Below are 23,007 nucleotides of genomic sequence, written 5' to 3' on the forward strand. Positions count from 1 at the left end.
GAGCGAGGAGAAGGTGAGTGTCTCCCCGCCCGTGCCTCTTACATATACGGCTGCGTCTATTTAGGCTGGAGGGGAGCGGAGGACGGGGGACCCAGGCGAGGGAGGGGGGGGGTCCGACCCCCCTCCCCGCCGCTGGCCCAATACCCCCGTCCTGCCAGCTACCCCTCCAGCTCGGCGGGCCGGCTCCCCGCACCCACGGACGGGCGGGTGCCGCCCCTGGAAATTTGCCGCCTGAGGCAAAAGTTTCACCCCGCCTCATGAGCGGGCCGGCCCTGGTTGTCCTCTAAATAGTTTCACAGTATGGCCGTCTCCTTTGAAGTTTGTTAAAGGGGCCACAAGGAAATTTTTGCTGAGGAGTCAGCCAATGCCCAGCGGACAGAGTGAAAAAGCCTTTATTGCTGGTCTGTCAGGGGTCAGCTATTCCTTCTGCTGAGCGCCAGTGATGGGCTTCCGAGCAGCTATCTACACGTAACTACTCGGAAGCAAAAAGGTAATTACACCAGAGGGGGCGGGTGAGAGAGGGTTAACTTACCCATGCTGCCGTCTGCTTGAATGCACTCCAAGTCATGTTCACGTCTCTACTGCGCTTCCTCCTTACGGATTGAAGGAGAAAGCGTGGAAGTGACATGAACGCGACTTGGAACGCAACATGGGATGCGATTGAAGCGTATTCAAGCAGACAGCAGCATGGGTAAGTTCACTATCCCTCACCCACCCCTTAGGTGCTGTAATTAAAGGGACACTGAGGAGTGCCCGAATTTAAAAGAATACACTTACCTGGGGCTTCTTCCAGCTCACTGTAGGCGGTGAGGTTCCCCGGCGTACCGCTGTCACCCGGGCCGGGTGTTGGGCTGGCTCTTCCTGGTTAATGACGCAATGCACGGGTTTTCCCGCATGCGCAGACCTGTCACGCCGGACGCCATGATGACTTGAAGCACCCGACGTGATAACGCATTGCCTCATTAACCAGGAAGAGCCGACCCGACACCTGGCCCGGGTGATGCCGGTAAGGGGGGCCGGCTGAGGCTGAAGGAGAGGAACCAGGAGGACGCCGGGGGACCTCGTCACCTACAGTGAGCTGGAAGAAGCCCCAGGAAAGTGTATTCTTTTAAATTCGGGCACTCCTCAGTGTCCCTTTAATGTGTCGCTTGCAAGTAGTTACGAGTAGGTAGCTACTCCGAAGCCCATCAATGCCGAGCACTTTATGTGTATTAAAGGCTGCCTGTAGAGAGCACTGGGGAACGGGAGTGTGGAGTGTTTCGACTTACAAAATTTGGTGTTTTATGCATACGCTTAATGGTTTCACATTAGGGAGGTTTTTTCTCCCCTATGCCTAAGATCAATGAGGATTGCTGCTGGGAGGGACCCTGGACCTACAGAAAAGCTGAATGTTACACATCATGTGGTTGATGCCATCTGTAATTAGCCATCTTTTTTGGTGAGCGCATTATGTCAGGAACCGGCCCGCGGCACGCCTGCGTATATGGTTCCCGAATGCGGGTTTGACCAGATCGAGAGGGGAAGCAGCCTTAGTCAAGCTAAAACAAGGCTGTGACCCCTCAGAACACTTCTCACTGCCACCACTAGCTGTTACTAGACACTTCCACTCTGCTGTCGAGTTACTCGCACTGGTGTTTTCGTACGTTGGGTCAGCTGCGCGCTTTAGGCCAACGTATGACAAACGCCCCACACACACGCACAATTGCAATCTTACACTGTAGTGAAGCAAAACCACTAACAGTCGTTCCGAATGATACTGTTAGCCACTCCGAGACTTCCCACTCTGCTGTCGAGCGCAGAAGTGTCCCATACACACAATGCAATTACAATCTTATACGGTAGTGTTGCTCAATCATACAATCAGGCATGGACTTATACACAGTTACACTTCAGTCTCTTCTAGGCTATGAGTGTTAGCTTAGTACAGCAGAAGTCAAACTTATTAAATAATGATTTAATATTCCAGGGAAAAAAGTGGAACAATGCAGAAAATAATATATACAAAAGATTTACAAAAACAAAGTAAAAATTACAATGATACACACAAGATAAGTTAGCATAAAAATAAAAGGGAAATAAACGTAAAGTGAACCTTTACCAACGCAAATGTCCAACCGTAGAGGGACATTGATTTACCGATTCGCTCGGGATCAGCTCTGGCGATGTGCTACCCTCAAGAGAAGATGATCTGTGACTGTCCCAGGCTGCTGTTTTATAGCCAAATGTGTGCCCTGGGGCCACCCCAATGTCCCAGGTCCAGGAATAATCCAATTTCCTGTTTAACGCGTGCAACTTCAAAGCGTTCCTGTGTTAGAGTTTGATCTTTTCAGAGATTTCAGAACACTTCCATAAACCCAATTTCCACAGAGAATTGAAATTGTATCAAAAGGACTTCAACCCTTCACCCATTTCCAATAGGCTGTCATGTAAATTTCAAACATTCCTGTCCACTTTGACAGACTCAATTAGTCTGATAGTGTTTTGACCAACATGCAGCTGTTTACATTAAAACAAAGATCAAAGCAATGCACCACTTGTGCAGGATGCTAGACAAAAGGGAATAATTACCTAATTACCTGTCCCTGGCTGTCCAGAGGAACTGTATGCTAATGTCCAAGCTCCCTGCTTCCAGAGGAATTCAATGCAAATGTAGGTCTATTGACACACACACACAATCACATTAACAGTTTCCATTAAGCTAGCTGCCAATACCTTCAAAGCCAGACTGGCTAGCAGACAATCACATATGATACAGTAGTACACAGCCAACATAAAAATGAAAAATATGGTCCTGTATTATTCTTACATCCTAACTAGTTGCTATATCATGACACATTCATACTCTTGTCTGGTGAAAAAGTGTGAACACCATTTGTGGCCCTGACACAGCGTTATACATGTCTGGTATTTATGCCATACTTTGTGGGAACTGACAGTAATTAAAGTGAACCAGAGACGAAGCACCCTCATGTATTTTACCATATATATCAGTGGGAACATTAGAGAAAACACCTAACCTGCTCTCTGTTTCATTATACACTGTTCAGCTTGCTTCTTATCAGCCCTGATAAAATCCCTGACTGAGCATTCAGTCTGGCTTTGCTATAATAACTCAGCTATAATGATTCCTGAGCAGAGCCACAAGGGGGCAGGACTGGGCTTAAAAAGACATCAGAGTAGACAGACTCAGCTATAAAGATTCCTGAGCAAAGCCTGACTGAATGCTCAGTCTGGGATTTTACCAGGGCTGATAAAAAGCAAGCTGAACAGTGAACAATGAAACAGAGAGCAGGGTAGGTGTTTTCTCTAATGTTCCCACTGATATAAATGGTAAAATATATGAGGGTGCTTTGTCTCTGGTTCACTTTCATTATTGTATGTTTTTGTGTTTTTTTTTCAAGGTAATTATGTCGGGTGACTTCTTCAAGTCAAGGACTGTACTCTGATCCAGATTACCCCGGCAACGTCTCAGTGAACTGTACTTTGGGTTTATATGAATTTATGTAATTTATACCATTGATCACTGCTGTATAATTTTATTCTGGTTCAGAGGTACACCCCTCTCATATCGAGCGCTCCAGTTGGTCCTTTTAATGTTTTTGTGATTTTTTTGCAATATTTTTTGGAGTAGTTCTTCTGCCACTTTGAAAGATCAGTTTACTCGCATACTGTACAACCAAATACCCTAATTTTTTAACTATTTACAAGGCAATATACAGGAGATATTTACAAACATATACACCATTACATATACAGTATATACAATCATGCACAGAGTCAAATGAGCAGAAAGTAGCAGAGTCAGGACAAGCTAAAAGGATCAGCAATAGATTTATCAAATACATGTACAGTACAAGGGCGTTGGCAGAAAGTGGAGTCAAGGCAAGATAACAGGTTTGGCAAAAGTAAGCGGTTACAGGTACAGGATCAGAATCAGGGAGCAGGTTACAGGAATACTCAGACCTGGGAGCAACAAAGTTCTGGCAAGTAGCAGGAGGAATGATAGGATGCAGTTGTGTGAATCTGCAGAGTGCTCCTGAATCACCTGCAGGCAAGAAGGGGAACTGTAAGTTCTTGAGTACAGGGAAAGGCCACCTGCTAGTGGATGGCAAAAGTCCAGGATAGACCAACTCCATACTATCACCAGCAGGCAGCAAATGGCAGTACATTATTCCTAACAGTACCTCCGCCTCACCCAAGGAGCAGCCTTGGTACGCTCCATAATTTCCTTGTAAAACTACTGCCAGAGTCCCAAGAGATGTCAGACAACCGATACCTTGGAAGGATGGACCACGGAAGCCAAAGCTGGGCTTGCAGGGAGAAAAAAAATGAAACTTTAAAATTTGGATCTAAGGACGTTGGTTCACAAACTGGAAACCAATCTACAAAGAGGCAGGTTGGATAAAAGACTGGAAAACATCAGGCAGGATCCAAAAAAATGGTAAGTAGGACAGCAGATAGCAAACATCCAACCTGGGCAGGCAGAGAGAGAAGTAATGCAAAACAAAACAGGACCAGAACCTGCAGGTCAGCAGGTACTCCTGAATATTTGACCACAGAAAGCTGGAACGTAAACTGGGGAACCATCAGGCAATGAAGCAAGTAGAACAAGAGACTGGAGAATATCAGGCAAGGCAGCAGGCTGGCAGGCATCAGTCAGAACAGCAGGCTGGCAGATCTCAGTCAGAGCAGTAGACTGGCACACATCAGGGAGGTAGTGAGCTAACAGGCAACAGGAAGGACAGTAGACTGGCAGGCAACAGGCAAGACAGCAGACTGGATACCATCAGGCTGGGCAACGGACTGGATATCAACGGGCTGGGCAACGGACTGGATACCAACAGGCAGGTCAGCAGAATAGATACCATGAGGCTAAGCAGTGAACTGGACACCATTACGCAGGTCAATGAACTGGATACCAACAGGCAGATCAGCGAACTGGATGGCAGCAGACTGGATACCAACAGGCAGGTCATCGAACTCGATGGCAGCAGACTGGATACCAACATATAGGTCAGTGGACTGGATACCAACAGGCTGGGTAGTGGACTGGATTCCAACTAGCAGGTCAGCAGACTGAATACCAACAGGCAGATCAGCAGAGTAGACATCAATAGGCAGCCCAGTGGATTGGATACCAACAGGCTAAGCAGCGGGCTGAATACCACCAGGAGGATTAGCAGGCTTGTAACCAACAGGAGAAATGGCAGGCTTAGTACCATCAGGAAGATCAGAAGAAATTGGAGGAAACCGGGCAGCAGCAGAAGTCTGTAGTGGCTGGGCAGCAGCAGAAGTCTGTAGTGGCTGGGCAGCAGCAGAAGTCTGTAGTGGCTGGGCAGCAGCAGAAGTCTGTAGTAGCTGGGCAGCAGCAGAAATCTGTAGTGACTGGGCAGCAGCAGAAGTCTGTAGTGGTTGGGCAGCAGCAGAAGTCTGGCTGGGCAGCAGCAGAAGTCTGTAGTGGCTGGGCAGCAGCAGAAGTCTGTAGTGGCTGGACAGCAGCAGAAGTCTGTATTGGCTGGGCAGCAGCAGAAGTCTGTAATAGCTGAGCGGCAGCAGAAGTCTATAATGGCAGGGCAGCAGCAGAAGTCTGTAAAGGCTGGGCAGTAGCAGAAGTCTGTAATGGCTGGGCAGTGGCAGAGGTCTGTAATGGCTGGGCAGTGGCAGAGGTCTATAATGGCTGGGCAGCAGCAGAAGTCTGTAATGGCGGGGCAGCAGCAGAAGTCTGTAACAGCTGGGCAGCGGCAGAAGGCTGTAATGGCTGTGCAACAGCAGAAGTCTATAATGGCTGGGCAACAGAGGCGCTCACTTCTGCATCTAGACCCATTGAGTTATACTCCTGTTTGCCTGATGAAGCAGGACCATACCTGCGAAACGCGTTGCACTAAGTGGAGTTAAATAAAACGGTTTTTGTATTGATATATTGTGACTCAATTGAGTTCTATATTTTTGAGGGAGGTAAGTCCACCTGAACATCCCCCTCTTTTAGACGGTTTTTAAACATTTTTATTCTACTCTGGCGCCTCTGTACACCAAGCCTTGCTAAAAAAAAAAGGGCAACAGCAGAAGTCTATAATGGCTGGGCAGTAGCAGAAGTCTGTAGTGGCTGGGCAACAGCAGAAGTCTGTAATAGCTGGGCAGCTGCATACATTTGAAATGACTGGGTGCCAACAGAGGACCGTGAAATTGGCTGGACCTTAGGCTGAGCAACTGGCTGGAACCTAGGCTGAGCAACTGGCTGGAACCTAGGCTGAGCAACTGTCTGGAGCCTAGGCTGAGCAACTGTCTGGACCCTAGGCTGAGCAACTGGCTGGACCCTAGGCTGAGTGGCTGACAACCTTAGGTGGCTGACTTGATCTTAGGCTGAATAGCTGGCTGAACCTCTGCTGGAACAACGTCTGGACTGGTTTCTGGCAACGGATCTGGTTCATCCAAAATCTTTAATAATTGTGCAAAGAAAATAACAGTTTGAACTAAATGTACCAGAGAGAGATCATCTGGAGGCTGCACTGGAGGCAAGATGGCTTAAGGTCGCAGTAGACAGGAGTTAATTGGAGGCAAGGTAGCTGGAGGCTACATAGGAGGAAAGACGGTTGGAGGCTGCAGCAGACAGGAATTGCCTGGAGGCTGCACAAGACAGGAATTGACTGGATTCTGCATGGGAGGCAAAATGACTGAAGCTGTACCACACAGGAGTCCACTGGAGAGTGTACTGAACAGGAATCAGCTGGAGATTGCAGAGGGGGCAATATGGCTGGAGGCTGCTCTGGAGGTAGAATAGTTGGAAGTTGCACCAAACAGGAATCGGCTGGAGACTGCACCAGACAGGAGCTGACCAGATTAATGGAGGCTGTAGGAAAAAAAATTGCGTTTGGACCAATCTGGAAAAAGGAGTAGGTACTTGAGTTGTAAGTGGATACTGCCAGAACCAAGGTGGAGATCTGATAGTGGTTTGTAATGGAGCAGAAATCACGGACTTTAATTATTACAGGTTCTGAGTTGTGGAAATGGTAAGAGGTATATAGAGGTTTAGCAGAAGGAAGAGTGGAAACATGAAGAAAGGATTTCACATGAAGTGGCAATTAAAGCAGAAGCTGATTCATGCTTGCAACGCTTATGCACAATCTGTAGTTCAGTCCCACGTATACAGGCAGACACAGGCACTTCACTTTTCTCATACCGTAATATGAAATCCTTCCCTACTCCCTACCCTTCTTCAGAAGAATTAAATAAATGATCGATCAGTTCAGTACTCTTAAACCTCTTGGGTAAATAAATTCCTTCATATAGTTCTCCAAACTCTTTACATTGCACCATGTCTTTATATATAGCAGATGTGTATCCTTATAATCATTTCAAAGTGTTCTCAAGGAGTCTGGTGGTATACCACCCTCTGCTCCTATTGGTGCATCCTTAACCACTTGCCGACCACACGCTTATATCGTGCGTCGGCAAAGTGGCAGCTGCAGGACCAGCGATGCAGTATTGCGTCGCCAGCTGCAGGCTGATTAATCAGGAAGCAGCCGCTCGCGTGAGCGGCTGCTTCCTGTCAATTCACGGCGGGGGGCTCCGTGAATAGCCTGCGGGCCGCCGATCGCGGCTCGCAGGCTAAATGTAAACACAAGCGGAAATAATCCGCTTTGTTTACATTGTACGGCGCTGCTGCGCAGCAGCGCCGTAAGGCAGATCGGCGATCCCCGGCCAATCAGCGGCCGTGAATCGCCGCCATGTGACAGGGGACAGCCTGTCACTGGCTGCACAGGACGGATAGCGTCCTGTGCAGCGCGGATCACCGGGGGTGGACAGGTAGGAGAGGGAGGGGAGGAATCTCGCCGCGGAGGGGGGCTTTGAGGTGCCCCCCCCCCGCAACACCCAGCAGGCAGGAGCGATCAGACCCCGTCAGCACATCATCCCCCTAATGGGGAAAAAAGGGGGGCGATCTGGTCGCTCTGCCTGAACCCTGATCTGTGCTGGGGGCTGCACAGCCCACCCAGCACAGATCAGCTAAAACAGCGCTGGTCCTTAAGGGGGGGTAAAGGGTGGGTCCTCAAGTGGTTAAATAGGATCTTTAATTTATCTGACCAATTTGATTCTAAAGTCTCCAGTAAATTGGAATCCATATTGGTATAATTGCTCTATAAAAAAATCAAAGAGATTTTATCATTAATTAGCACCACTCACTTGAGCAATAGAGATGAATTACAGACCATATGACCACTGCAGAGTAATAAACATTTTATCACTTTCAAAGAGAAGAAAAGACCCTCTCTAAGGGCTGGTGCACACCGAGCGGCTTTTTGGGCGTTTTCAGATCCGCTTGCGGCTGCGGATCTGCTTGGTCAATGTATCTCAATAGGGTGGTGCACACCAGAGCGGCAGGCGTTTTGCAGAAACGAAAAATGCCTGGGTGAGGCATTTTTTGGATTTCGGATGCGTTTCTGCCTCAATGTTAAGTATAGGAAAAACGCAAACCGCTCTGAAAAACGCCTGTTCAGAGCGGTTTTGCAGGCGTTTTTGTTACAGAAGCTGTTCAGTAACAGCTTTACTGTAACAATATATGAAATCTACTATACTGAAAACCGCAGCAGCAATCCGCAAAACGCTAGCAAAACGCCTCATAAAAATAAAAAAAAGCGTTTAAAAATCTGCTAGCATTTTGCGGATCTGCTAGCGGGTTTTGGTGTGCACCAGCCCATAGTGGACATCAAGTATTCAATAAGTGCAACAACACGACTGTACCACCCCATCAGGTGCACTAATTATCTACCCATTCATCTTTCATCTGGAGCTCATCAGTGGGCGCAGTAGTGGTTGTCAGATTGGGGTCCGCTCTACTGTGCAGGCGACTACCACCTGCACAGTAGGGAGGAGTCCCTTGCGCAGTGGAGTGAACTGGACAGGAAACCAGGGGATAACCACAGTCTGCAGAAATACTGAGACTGAAACTAGAATATGCTGCAGTAGTGTTTATTGCAAATCAAATTGTGCATGCAAAAATAACAATGCAAATGAAATGCAACCATATGCACAGCACGCCATATACATAGGATCACCAACAAACCAGGACATGCAGTGTACACACGACAGCCCCTGATGAGTCACAGTGTGATGAAACCGGTAGGGCGGAGCTTGACAGGAGAGGAAGGGAGATGCTTGTATCCACACGTGTAAAAGGACTTTATGATATGCGCATTTTACCAAGTGTAATTCATTTTATCTATTGATGCTATTAAAGGACAACTGAAGTGAGAGGGATATGGAGGCTGCCGTATTTATGTCATTTTAAAGGGACTCTAAACAGTCCCCTAAAATAAAAAAATTCACTTACCTTGGGCCTCCTCCGGCCCACCGTAGGCCGTAAGGTCCCCCGACGTCATCTTGGCTCCTGCCCGTATCCCTCCGGTGGCTCCCGTTACCGGCGACACGGGCCGGGTGTTGGGCCAGCTCTTCCTGGTCCCAGCCCAGCTCTTCCTGGTCTTTGACGCCGCTCGTCATCACGCCGGCCACTATGCGTCATCACGGCAGCCAGCGTGACAGTCCTGCGCCTGGCCCGTGTGTCGCCGGTAACGGGAGCTGCCGGAGGGATATGGGCAGGAGCCAGGATGACGCCGGGGGACCTCGCGGCCTACGGTGGGCCGGAGGAGGCCAAAGGTAAGTGAATTTTTTTATTTTAGGGGACTGCTCAGAGTCCCTTTAAGCAATACCGGTTCCTTGGCTATCCTGCTGATGCTCTGCCTTTAATACTTTTTGCCATAGCCCCTGAACAAGCATGCAGCAGATCAGGTGTTTCTGACGTTATTGTCAGATCTGACCAGATTAGCTGCATGCTTGTTTCTGGTGTGATTCAGACACTACTGCAGACAAATAGATCAGCAGGGCTGCAAGGCAATTGGTATTGTTTAAAAGAAGATAAATATGGCAGCCACCATATTCTTCTCACTTCAGTTGTCCTCTTAATAGTTTCACAATACGGCCGTCTCCTTTGAAGTTTGTTAAAGGGGCCACAAGGAAATTTTTGCCGAGGAGTCAGCCAATGCCCAGAGGACAGAGTGAACAAGCCTTTATTGCTGGTCTGTCAGGGGTCAGCTATTCCTTCTGCTGAGCGCCAGTGATGGCTTCCGAGCAGCTATCTACACGTAACTACTCAGAAGCAAAAATAATTACAGCACCAGAGGGGGCGGGTGAGAGAGGGTTAACTTACCCATGCTGCCGTCTGTTTGAATGCACTCCAAGTCGTGTTCACGTCTCTACTGCGCTTCCTCCTTACGGATTGAAGGAGAAAGCGTGGAAGTGACATGAACGCGACTTGGAACGCAACATGGGATGCGATTGAAGCGCATTCAAGCAGACGGCAGCATGGGTAAGTTCACTATCCCTCACCCACCCCTTAGGTGCTGTAATTAAAGGGACACTGAGGAGTGCCCGAATTTAAAAGAATACACTTACCTGGGGCTACTTCCAGCTCACTGTAGGTGGTGAGGTTCCCCGGCGTCCTTCTGGCTCCTCTCCTTCAGCCTCCGCTGGCCCCCGTTACCGCTGTCACCCGGGCCGGGTGTTGGCCTGGCTCTTCCTAGTTAATGACGCAATGCACGGGTTTTCCCGCATGTGCAGACCTGTCACGCCGGCCGCCATGGTGACGTGAAGCGCCCGGCATGATGAGGCATTGCCTTATTAACCAGGAAGAGCCGACCCGAGACCTGGCATGACGCTGGTAACGGGGGACGGCTGAGGCTGAAGGAGAGGAGCCAGGAAAACGCCGGGGGACCTCGTCACCTACAGTGAGCTGGAAGAAACCCCAGGAAAGTGTATTCTTTTAAATTCGGTCACTCCTCAGTGTCCCTTTAACGTTTTGCTTCCAAGTAGTTACGAATAGGTAGCTACTCAGAAGCCCATCAATGCCGAGCACTTTATGTGTATTGAAGGCTGCCTGTAGAGAGCACTGGGGAACGGGAATGTGGAGTGTTTCGACTTACAAAATTTGGTGTTTTATGCATACGCTTAATGGTTTCACATTAGGGAGGTTTTTTCTCCCCTATGCCTAAGATCGATGAGGATTGCTGCTCGGAGGGACCCTGGACCTACAGAAAAGCTGAATGTTACACATCATGTGATTGATGCCATCTGTAATTAGCCATCTTTTTTGGTGAGCGCATTATGTCGGGAACCGGCCCGCGGCACGCCTGCGTATACGGTTCCCGACTGCGGGTTTGACCAGATCGAGAGGGGAAGCAGCCTTAGTCAAGCTAAAACAAGGCTGTGACCCCTCAGAACACTTCTCACTGCCACCACTAGCTGTTACTAGACACTTCCACTCTGCTGTCGAGTTACTCGCACTGGCGTTTTCGTACGTTGGGTCAGCTGCGCGCTTTAGGCCAACGTATGACAAACACCCCACACACACGCACAATTGCAATCTTACACTGTAGTGAAGCAAAACCACTAACAGTCGTTCCGAATGATACTGTTAGCCACTCCGAGACTTCCCACTCTGCTGTCGAGCGCAGAAGTGTCCCATACACACAATGCAATTACAATCTTATACGGTAGTGTTGCTCAATCATACAATCAGGCATGGACTTATACACAGTTACACTTCAGTCTCTTCTAGGCTATGAGTGTTAGCTTAGTACAGCAGAATTCAAACTTATTAAATAACGATTTAATATTCCAGGAAAAAAAAATGCAGAAAATAATATATACAAAAGACTTACAAAAACAAAGTAAAAATTACAATGATACACACAAGATAAGTTAGCATAAAAATAAAAGGGAAATAAACGTAAAGTGAACTTTTACCAACGCAAATGTCCAACTGTGGAGGGACACTGATTTACTGATTCGCTCGGAATCAGCTCTGGGGATGTGCTACCCTCAAGAGAAGATGATCTGTGACTGTCCCAGGCTGTTTTATAGCCAGATGTGTGCCCTGGGGCCACCCCAATGTTCCAGGTCCAGGAATAATCCAATTTCCTGTTTAACGCGTGCAACTTCAAAGCGTTCCTGTGTTAGAGTTTGATCTTTTCAGAGATTTCAGAACACTTCCATAAACCCAATTTCCACAGAGAATTGAAATTGTATCAAAAGGACTTCAACCCTTTACCCATTTCCAATAGGCTGTCATGTAAATTTCAAACATTCCTGTCCACTTTGACAGACTCAATTAGTCTGATAGTGTTTTGACCAACAGGCAGCTGTTTACATTGAAACAAAGATCAAAGCAATGCACCACCTTTGCAGGATGCCAGACAAAAGGGAATCATTACCTAATTACCTGTCCCTGGCTGTCCAGAGGAACTGTGTGCTAATGTCCAAGCTCCCTGCTTCCAGAGGAATTCAATGCAAATGTAGGTCTATTGACACACACAATCACATTAACAGTTTCCATTAAGCTAGCTGCCAATACCTTCAAAGCCAGACTGGCTAGCAGACAATCACATATGATACAGTAGTACACAGCCAACATAAAAATGAAAAATATGGTCCTGTATTATTCTTACATCCTAACTAGTTGCTATATCATGACACATTCATACTCTTGTCTGGTGAAGGAGTGTGAACACCATTTGTGGCCCTGACACAGCGTTATACATGTCTGGTATTTATGCCATACTTTGTGGGAACTGACAGTAATTAAAGTGAACCAGAGACGAAGCACCCTCATGTATTTTACCATATATATCAGTGGGAACATTAGAGAAAACACCTAACCTGCTCTCTGTTTCATTATACACTGTTCAGCTTGCTTCTTATCAGCCCTGATAAAATCCCTGACTGAGCATTCAGTCTGGCTTTGCTATAATAACTCAGCTATAATGATTCCTGAGCAGAGCCACAAGGGGGCAGGACTGGGCTTAAAAAGACATCAGAGAAGACAGACTCAGCTATAAAGATTCCTGAGCAAAGCCTGACTGAATGCTCAGTCTGGGATTTTATCAGGGCTGATAAAAAGCAAGCTGAACAGTGAAGAATGAAACAGAGAGCAGGGTAGGTGTTTTCTCTAATGTTCCCACTGATATATATGGTAAAATATATGAGGGTGCTTTGTCTCTGGTTCACTTTCACTATTGTATGTTTTTGTGGTTTTTTTTCAAGGTAATTATGTCGGGTGACTTCTTCAAGTCAAGGACTGTACTCTGATCCAGATTACCCCGGCAACGTCTCAGTGAACTGTACTTTGGGTTTATATGAATTTATGTAATTTATACCATTGATCACTGCTGTATAATTTTATTCTGGTTCAGAGGTACACCCCTCTCATATCGAGCGCTCCAGTTGGTCCTTTTAATGTTTTTGTGATTTTTTTGCAATATTTTTTGGAGTAGTTCTTCTGCCACTTTGAAAGATCAGTTTACTCGCATACTGTACAACCAAATACCCTAATTTTTTAACTATTTACAAGGCAATATACAGGAGATATTTACAAACATATACACCATTACATATACAGTATATACAATCATGCACAGAGTCAAATGAGCAGAAAGTAGCAGAGTCAGGACAAGCTAAAAGGATCAGCAATAGATTTATCAAATACATGTACAGTACAAGGGCGTTGGCAGAAAGTGGAGTCAAGGCAAGATAACAGGTTTGGCAAAAGTAAGCGGTTACAGGTACAGGATCAGAATCAGGGAGCAGGTTACAGGAATACTCAGACCTGGGAGCAACAAAGTTCTGGCAAGTAGCAGGAGGAATGATAGGATGCAGTTGTGTGAATCTGCAGAGTGCTCCTGAATCACCTGCAGGCAAGAAGGGGAACTGTAAGTTCTTGAGTACAGGGAAAGGCCACCTGCTAGTGGATGGCAAAAGTCCAGGATAGTCCAACTCCATACTATCACCAGCAGGCAGCAAATGGCAGTACATTATTCCTAACAGTACCTCCGCCTCCCCCAAGGAGCAGCCTTGGTACGCTCCATAATTTCCTTGTAAAACTACTGCCAGAGTCCCAAGAGATGACAACCGATACCTTGGAAGGATGGACCACGGAAGCCAAAGCTGGGCTTGCAGGGAGAAAAAAAATGAAACTTTAAAATTTGGATCTAAGGACGTTGGTTCACAAACTGGTAACCGATCTACAAAGAGGCAGGTTGGATAAAAGACTGGAAAACATCAGGCAGGATCCAAAAAAATGGTAAGTAGGACAGCAGATAGCAAACATCCAACCTGGGCAGGCAGAGAGAGAAGTAATGCAAAACAAAACAGGACCAGAACCTGCAGGTCAGCAGGTACTCCTGAATATTTGACCACAGAAAGCTGGAACGTAAACTGGGGAACCATCAGGCAAGGAAGCAAGTAGAACAAGAGACTGGAGAATATCAGGCAAGGCAGCAGGCTGGCAGGCATCAGTCAGAACAGCAGGCTGGCAGATCTCAGTCAGAGCAGTAGACTGGCACACATCAGGGAGGTAGTGAGCTAACAGGCAACAGGAAGGACAGTAGACTGGCAGGCAACAGGCAAGACAGCAGACTGGATACCATCAGGCTGGGCAACGGACTGGATATCAACAGGCTGGGCAACGAACTGGATACCAACAGGCAGGTCAGCAGAATGGATACCATGAGGCTAGGCAGTGAAGTGGACACCATTAGGCAGGTCAATGAACTGGATACCAACAGGCAGATCAGCGAACTGGATGGCAGCAGACTGGATACCAACAGGCAGATCAGCGAACTGGATGGCAGCAGATTGGATACCAACATACAGGTCAGTGGACTGGATACCAACAGGCTGGGTAGTGAACTGGATTCCAACTAGCAGGTCAGCAGACTGAATACCAACAGGCAGATCAGCAGAGTAGACATCAACAGGCAGCCCAGTGGATTGGATACCAACAGGCTAAGCAGCGGGCTGAATACCACCAGGAGGATTAGCAGGCTTGTAACCAACAGGAGAAACGGCAGGCTTAGTACCATCAGGAAGATCAGAAGAAATTGGAGGAAACCGGGCAGCAGCAGAAGTCTGTAAAAGCTGGGCAGCAGCAGAAGTCTGTAGTGGCTGGGCAGCAGCAGTCTGTAGTGGCTGGGCAGCAGCAGTCTGTAGTGGCTGGGCAGCAGCAGAAGTCTGTAGTGGCTGGGCAGCAGCAGAAGTCTGTAGTGGCTGGGCAGCAGCAGAAGTCTGTAGTGGCTGGGCAGCAGCAGAAGTCTGTAGTGGCTGGGCAGCAGCAGAAGTCTGTAGTGGCTGGGCAGCAGCAGAAGTCTGTAGTGGCTGGGCAGCAGCAGAAGTCTGTAGTGGCTGGGCAGCAGCAGAAGTCTGTAGTGGCTGGGCAGCAGCAGAAGTCTGTAGTGGCTGGGCAGCAGCAGAAGTCTGTAATGACTGGGGAGCAGCAGAAGTCTGTAATAGCTGGGCAGCTGCATACATTTGAAATGACTGGGTGAAGAGTCTCAATCTTCTAACTGTAATATTAAATACTTAACGCAGGAAGAAGTGAAGGCAAGACTAAATAAATTAAAAATAGACAAGGCACCTGGCCCGGATGGCATGCATCCTCGGGTCCTAAGGGAATTAAGTTCAGTTATAGCTAAACCCCTTTATCTTATCTTTTGTGACTCTCTTGCAACTGGCAGAGTCCCAGTGGATTGGCGTACAGCCCATGTTTTCCCATTATTTAAGAAGGGCAAAAAATCTGATCCAGGAAATTATAGACCTGTAAGTTTAACATCAGTTGTATACAAACTATTTGAGGGGTTACTAAGAGATACTATACATGACTTCATAGTAGAAAATAATCTTATTTCTCAGCATCAACATGGGTTTACTAAAGACAGGTCCTGTTTGACTAACATGCTTAGCTTTTATGAGGTAGTGAATGCTAATATGGATATTGGGAATGATGTAGATGTGATATACTTGGACTTTGCAAAGGCCTTCAACACTGTTCCCCACAGAAGTCTGGTGCAAAAGTTGAGGATGCAAGGACTGGGGAGGAGTCTGTGTGCATGGATAGGGAACTGGCTAATGGACAGAAAACAAAGAGTTGTGGTCAATGGATCATACTCAAAATGGGAGACTGTTAGCAGTGGGGTCCCACAGGGGTCTGTACTGGGTCCAGTGCTCTTCAATTTATTTATTAATGACCTAGTAGATGCAGTAGTGAGCAATGTTGCTATTTTTGCAGATGATACAAAATTGTGCAGAATCATCAACTCTCAGGAAGATAGTGTCATATTGCAACAGGATCTGGATAGGATGGCTATAAGGGCACATACATGGCAGATGAAATTCAATGTTGACAAATGTAAAGTCATGCATTTTGGTCGTACCAATGGTCTAGCACCATACAAAATAAATGGGATACAGTTGGGGACATCAAACTTGGAGAAGGACTTAGGAGTACTCATCGACAACAAGTTAAATAATCGTACTCAATGCCAAGCCGCTGCAGCTAAAGCGAACAAAATTTTGGGATGCATTAAAAGGGAAATAAAAACTTGAGATGCTAGCATAATATTGCCCCTGTTTAACTCTCTCTAGTAAGGCCACATCTGGAATATGGAATTCAGTTCTGGGCACCACATTACAAAAAAGATATTGCAGTTTTAGAGCAGGTGCAGAGACGAGCTACAAAATTGATACGTGGGATGGAAGGTCTCGCTTACCAAGAAAGGTTAGATAAACTGGGTTTATTTAGTCTAGAGAAAAGACGCCTTAGAGGAGATCTAATTAACATGTATAAATACATCAGAGGGCAATATAATAGCTTGACGGATGAGCTTTTTGTCCCTAGGCCTTCTCAAAGGACTAGAGGACATGATCTGCGCATGGAGGAAAAACGTTTTAGCCATTTATTTAGGAAAGGGTTCTTTACAGTGAGAGTGATTAAGATGTGGAATGCATTGCCACAGGAAGTCGTTATGCATTTAAAGGGGGCTTAGATGCTTTCCTTGCATTGAAAGACCTCCATGGCTACAATTACTAGGTTATGCCTAATGATGTTGATCCAGGGATTTTATCTGATTGCCATCTGGAGTCGGGAAGGAATTTTTCCCTTTTTGGGCTAATTGGACCATGCCTTGTGGGTTTTTTTTCGCCTTCCTCTGGATCAACAGGGATATGTGAGGGAGCAGGCTGGAGTTGTGCTTTGTACTGGTTGAACTCGATGGACGTATGTCTTTTTTCAACCAAAATAACTATGTAACTATGTAACTAACAGAGGACCGTGAAATTAGCTGGACCTTAGGCTGAGCAACTGATTTAACCTTAGGTTGAGCAACTGGCTGGACCCTAGGCTGAGCAACTGGCTGGACCCTATGCTGAGCAACTGGCTGGACCCTAGGCTGAGTGGCTGTCTTGATCTTAGGCTAAATGGCTGGCTGAAACTCTGCTGAAACAACGTCTGGACTGGTTTCTGGCAATGGATCTGGTTCATCCAAAATCTTTAATAATTGTGAAAAGAAAATGATCAGCTGGAGGCTGACTCACGCTTGAAACATCTTTTGTACATCAGAGATTTCACAACATTCTTACAAACAGAAACAAACTCGTTACTTTGCTTGAAGTAGAATAAAAAAAAAAAAAAAGCTTTTTTATCCCTCTTTAGATAATTATATATACTAATATATGTACCTTTTCAGAAGTTAAAACAACATGAACTGGATTTTTCACAGGTGATACAGGAGTTATAGAACATGCAGAGACAATCGTCTGCCATGCAGATAACAAGAAGGCCCTTCCATATTTGAATATTCCCTGATTGATCGGGGGAATCAATGCAAGTTTGCACAGTCTGATTATCTATGTTTGTATAATAGTCAAAGTTGGTCAGCAGTGGCTGGATAGTGTACTGGTTAAGGGCTCTGCCTTTGACATGGAAGACCAGGGTTCCAATCCTGGCTAGACTCCCTAACACTGCAAAGTGGCCTCTTGAGCGGTTCCTTAGTGGCTGCAGCTCTTGAGTGCTTTGTGTACGACTAGAGCAAAGCATTATACAAATGTTTGGATTATTAAAGCTTCTACCTTATAGTTGTGCAGGGACAGATAATCACTTTAAGTTTTAGGGAATGCAAGGACATACCAGAGTTTGATTATGCATTCAAAAAGTTCCATCTTTAACACACTATACACCTGGCTAATTATCTTCAACAATTCTACTTTGGAATAGCTAGCAAAGAAATCCCGGCATTCGTCCTCCTCGACCAATACTGTATAGTGAACAAGATCTTGTGAATTTCGTAATCAGTATAACGGCAGAGGTCAATATGAATGGCCAGAACTTCTGTTATAATTACTAGACAGGAAACCACAGTTTGCAGAAATACTGAGACTAAAACCAGAATATGGGCTGGTGCTTATCAAGAGCACTTCTGAGTGCTTTTAAAAAATGCTAGTGATTTAAAAAGTGCTTGGCTAATGTGTTTGAATGGGATGGATCACACCAGAGGAATGTGATTTTCTCCCAAACTCAAACACGCTTTTCTGAGGCGATCCAGCCTCAATGTTAAGTATAGGAAAGTGGAAAATCGCTCTGAAAAGCGCTAGATCAGAGCGATTTTCCAAGCTTTTTTTTGTTACAGAAGCTGTTCAGTTCCAGCTCTACTGTAACGAAAAATAAAAAACGCTACATCAAAACGCTCCAAAGATCGATATGCATGATTAGAAAATCACTAGGCACGTGCCTAAAATCACTCTGAAAAATCACTTCAAAAGGCATTGAGCATTTGCGATTATGCCAGCGCTTTTTTGGTGTGCGCTAGCCCTACGGTGCATTAGTGTTTATTGCAAACCGAAATGTGCAAACAAAAATAGCAGTGCAAATTAAATGCAACCATATGCACAGCACGATATATACAAAGAATCACCAACAAATGAAGACATGCAGTGTACACACATACAACCAAATACACTGATTAACTCTCTAACTATTTACAAGGCAATATACAGGATACATATATATATATATATATATATATATATATATATATATACACCATACATATACACTGTATACAATCATACACAGAGTCAAAGAAGCAGACAGTTGCAGAATCAGGACAAGCTAAGAGGTTCGGCAACAGATTTATCAAATTCAGGTACAGTACAAGGGCACAGGCAGAAAGTGGATTTAAGGCAAGATAACAGGTTTGGCAATAAGTAAGCAGTTACAGGTACAGGATTAGAATCAGGAAACAGGTTACAGGAATATCCAGAATACTCAGACCTGGGAGCAACAAAGTTCTGGCAACTAGCAGGAGGAAGAGGCAGTTCTTAAAGGACAACTGTAACGTGAGTGATATGGAGGCTGACATATTTATTTCTTTTTAAACAACAGCACTTGCCTGGAAGACAATACATAAACATATGGGGCCTATCCAATTCACTTTTCCTTCTACGTTTTCTCTTGGGTGATATTTTCACATCTTATAAAAAAAAAAAAAAAACGCCCTTAAGCCACCAAGAAAATATAATTTTTGCCAGTACTTTTTCACTTAATGTTGGAACTTTTTCAATTGCTAATATAATTAGGATAACAACTTGAATTTATCACATCCCACAGTTCTACTTTAACTACTCCAAGACCGCTCCACGCCAATGGGCATGGCCGCGGCGGCAGCCCCAGGACCGCCTAACACCAATTCGCATCAGATCCTGGAGCCGGCTACTGAAGGAGATCGCGCGCAGGTGCGCGCGCATCTCCTTCTCGGGGGGCGGAGCTCCGCCCTGTCTTCAGTCTCCGAGCGGCTATCACCGCCCGGGAGACTGTTAGACGGCGTGATCGCCATCCATTTACATGTACAGCACTGCGATCAGCAGCAGTGCTGTACTGGGGACAGGAGAGTGATCGGCTCTCATAGGGTGAAGCCTATGAGAGCTGGTCACTATGATTGGCTGGCTGGGGGAGGGAATTTTTTAAATAAACAAATAAATAAAAAAAGTAGTAAAAATAAAAAAAAACAAATTTATTTAAAAAAATAAAAATAAACACTGGGGGCCATCAGACCCCACCAACAGAGAGCTCTGTTGGTGGGGGAAAAGGGGGTGGGGGGAAAAGGGAGGGGATCGCTCCAGTGCTGGGCCGAAATTACGCATGAGCGTAATTACGCATCGTAATTCAATGTAAATTTACGCGTAAGCGTTACGCGTAACTTACGGTCTTACGCGTAATTATTTACGCGTAAGACCGTAAGTGGTATCGTAATTACACTGTCTACCGTAATTGCTAGGCATGCGTAATTTTACGAACACTTACGCGTAATTTTACGCGTAATTACTAACGTAAAATCTCCCATTTTCTAAGAGTAGCCAATCAGTCAACATCCTAAGCAACCAATAGTATCTTCTCCCGCCCTTCAGTATAAGCGTACGTTTTGACGCATACGAATGATATGTACGCAATAACTGTCACATTGACGGCTATTGCGTACATATCAAAAAATACGCATTAATGGGTATGACGGCACTACGCGTAACATCGTAGTGTAAGCGCCTTCATTACGGTATCCTTACGCGTAATTGCGTAAGTTTATGCGTAATTACAGTGATGTACCGTAGATAATTTCCTACGCCGTAACCATAATTGCGTAATGCGTAATAGCGTAAAATTACGCGTAATAATCCGTAAGCGTAGATTTTTCCATTACGAGCAGCACTGGATCGCTCGTGTGCTTTGTTGTGCGGCCCTGCAGCTTGGCCTTAAAGCTGCAGTGGCCAATTATGAAAATAACAGCCTGGTCTTTAGGGGGGTTTACCACTGTGGTCCTCAAGTGGTTAAAGGCTTAGGTAATGGGGGATGATAGGTAATAGGTGAAAGGTCAGGGCTGAAGATTGGTTTAATGGTCAAGGTCATGAGAGGGCAGTTTGGGATATCAGGAATAATTTCTGTAACAAATAACCTTATTAATATTTAGTATTCATATAGCACCGACATCTTCCACAACCCTTTACAGAGTATACATAGTCTCGTCACTTACTGTCCCCAGAGGAGCTCACAATCTAATCCCGAAGCCAAATAACTTATCTGTATGTTCCTGGAATGTGGGAGGAAATCGGAGTGCATGGAGGATCTCCACACAGACATGGGGAGAACATACAAACTCAGCGCAGATAGTGCCCTGGCTGGGATGGGAACCGGGGACCCAGCGCTGCCCAATGCCTAAAGAATGCTGTGGTTTCCACATCAGACACCAATGTACATCAATTCTTCCAGCCATGAACACAACTGCTTCATCTCAAGCTATTAAGCAAGCATCACATTGCTTTGAGGAATACAATACGTTTTGGATAAACATATAAAGTCAACTGGGCCAAAGTGTTTATCACCAGATTTTACATAAACTACCGTAAGTGCATTTAAATCAGTGGCCAAATACTCGTTAAACCAGAAGGAGAAGAAACCCCCTAGGAGCACCAGTGCTGCTCATATTATTCCAATGCATATTGAGTTATCCACAGAACCTTCAGCATTGCTTACCTATGATAATATTGTGAATGTATTTGGGTGTGCTCTATCACTGCTGCTTTAACATTGTTAGCTCTCTCTTCTTTTGGTTTTGCCTCACGAATTGTACCCCGATCACACTATTGCCATATGTACACATATTGTGAGTGGTGCTAGCCCAATTGTTTGTTGTCACACTTTACACAGTTGACATAAAGTACTTGAGTTTCCTCTGCATAGCAGACTTCACATCCTTATTTTTTAAGCTGTATATAAAAGGGTTGAGCATGGGAACCATGGCTGTGTTGAACAAAGCCAGAAGCTTGGCGGACTTGAAGGTGCCACTTGGTGTCAAATATTGACAAATAAGAGTTGTGTAGAGAAGCATAACAGCCGTTATATGGGAGGAACAGGTGTAGAAGGCTTTGGATCTACCTGTACTGGTCTTAATTCTCATTATGGTGGTAATTATGAACACATAGGAGATGAAGGTGAGGAGAAAAGGAGTGAACGTTACAATCAGACCTCCACATGTATAGGTCAAAAGTTTCAAAACGGAGGTGTCACTGCAGGAGAGGTTCATCAAAGCTTTGATTTCACAGAAGAAGTGGTTAATGATGTTAGAAGTATAGCAAGAGTATTGTGATATCATGACTGTTGGAGTACTTATCTGCTGCAGACTAAGCACCCAACAGAAAATGGACAAACTGGCACAGACCTTAACATTCATGATCGTTGTGTAATGCAGGGGTTTGCAAACAGCGACATAGCGATCATAGGCCATGGCTGCTAGCAACATTAAACTGGCACTGGAAAACCATGAGAAAAAATGCATCTGTATCATACAGCCAATAAAAGATACCTCATTATTTCCTGTTACAAAGATGACAAGGATATGATGTAGTGTTACTGTGGTAGAACATAGGTCAATAATGGACAGGTTACAAAGAAAAAAGTACATGGGGGTGTGGAGATGAGAGTCCAGGCAAACCAGCAGAAGAATAATGAGGTTGCCACCAAGAGTGGTGATATAAATGTGAAGAACCAGAAGAAAGATTGGAACCTGTAACTCGGGTACATCGGAAAACCCAACAAGTATGAAGTAGGTCATTGATGTTGTGTTCTTCTCACTCATAATTTATCTTGTGATTTTACTGCAGAAAAACAAGACACCTTCCATACTGAAAAAAACAGGTTCTGGCAATTCAACCAACTATGATATACAGCAAAGCTAGAAGCAGATTTGTAAGTGTTGTGTGAGGGGTCTGTGTCACCTATCAGGCAGGAAGAAAAGAAACAATCAGATGTATGACCCAAGCTTCAGTGTGAGAAATGTAGCAAGTTAGGAAGAATATGTGTTTTTGAAATATATTTCATTTAAGAACATAAACTAAAATAAAAATAATAGGGTCTGTAGTACCTGTTGCTCTTCCAGGGGGAAATAAAAACAAATAAACAGGAGAGAACCGGGAAGCCTGAGGAAGTAGGTGGATGCCAGCGAAAATGCGTTGTCCAGTGTTTTTAAAGCAAACATGAAGTGAAATAAAAGTATGATATAACGAATTGTATGTGTAGTACGGATAAGGAACAGAACATTAGTAGTAAAGAAATACATTATTTTTTTAATCTTAGTTACATAATTT

The 23,007-nt window shown here is 45.4% G+C and overlaps 1 protein-coding gene across 1 annotated transcript; it reads right to left on the reverse strand.

The window, feature by feature from the left end:
* Window positions 1–21,563: 21,563 nt before the first annotated feature.
* On the reverse strand, window positions 21,564–22,499 carry LOC137527230 (olfactory receptor-like protein DTMT). The gene has a single exon (XM_068247736.1). The coding sequence runs from the start codon at window positions 22,497–22,499 to the stop codon at window positions 21,564–21,566; it is 936 nt and encodes a 311-aa protein (XP_068103837.1).
* Window positions 22,500–23,007: the final 508 nt, after the last annotated feature.

Source organism: Hyperolius riggenbachi, chromosome 8, assembly GCF_040937935.1.
Source record: "Hyperolius riggenbachi isolate aHypRig1 chromosome 8, aHypRig1.pri, whole genome shotgun sequence".
Taxonomy (NCBI): Eukaryota; Metazoa; Chordata; class Amphibia; order Anura; family Hyperoliidae; genus Hyperolius; species Hyperolius riggenbachi.

Bases quoted from the DNA above. Each gene is read 5' to 3' on its own strand.
- LOC137527230 (XM_068247736.1), bottom strand. From the start codon at position 22,499: ATGAGTGAGAAGAACACAACATCAATGACCTACTTCATACTTGTTGGG.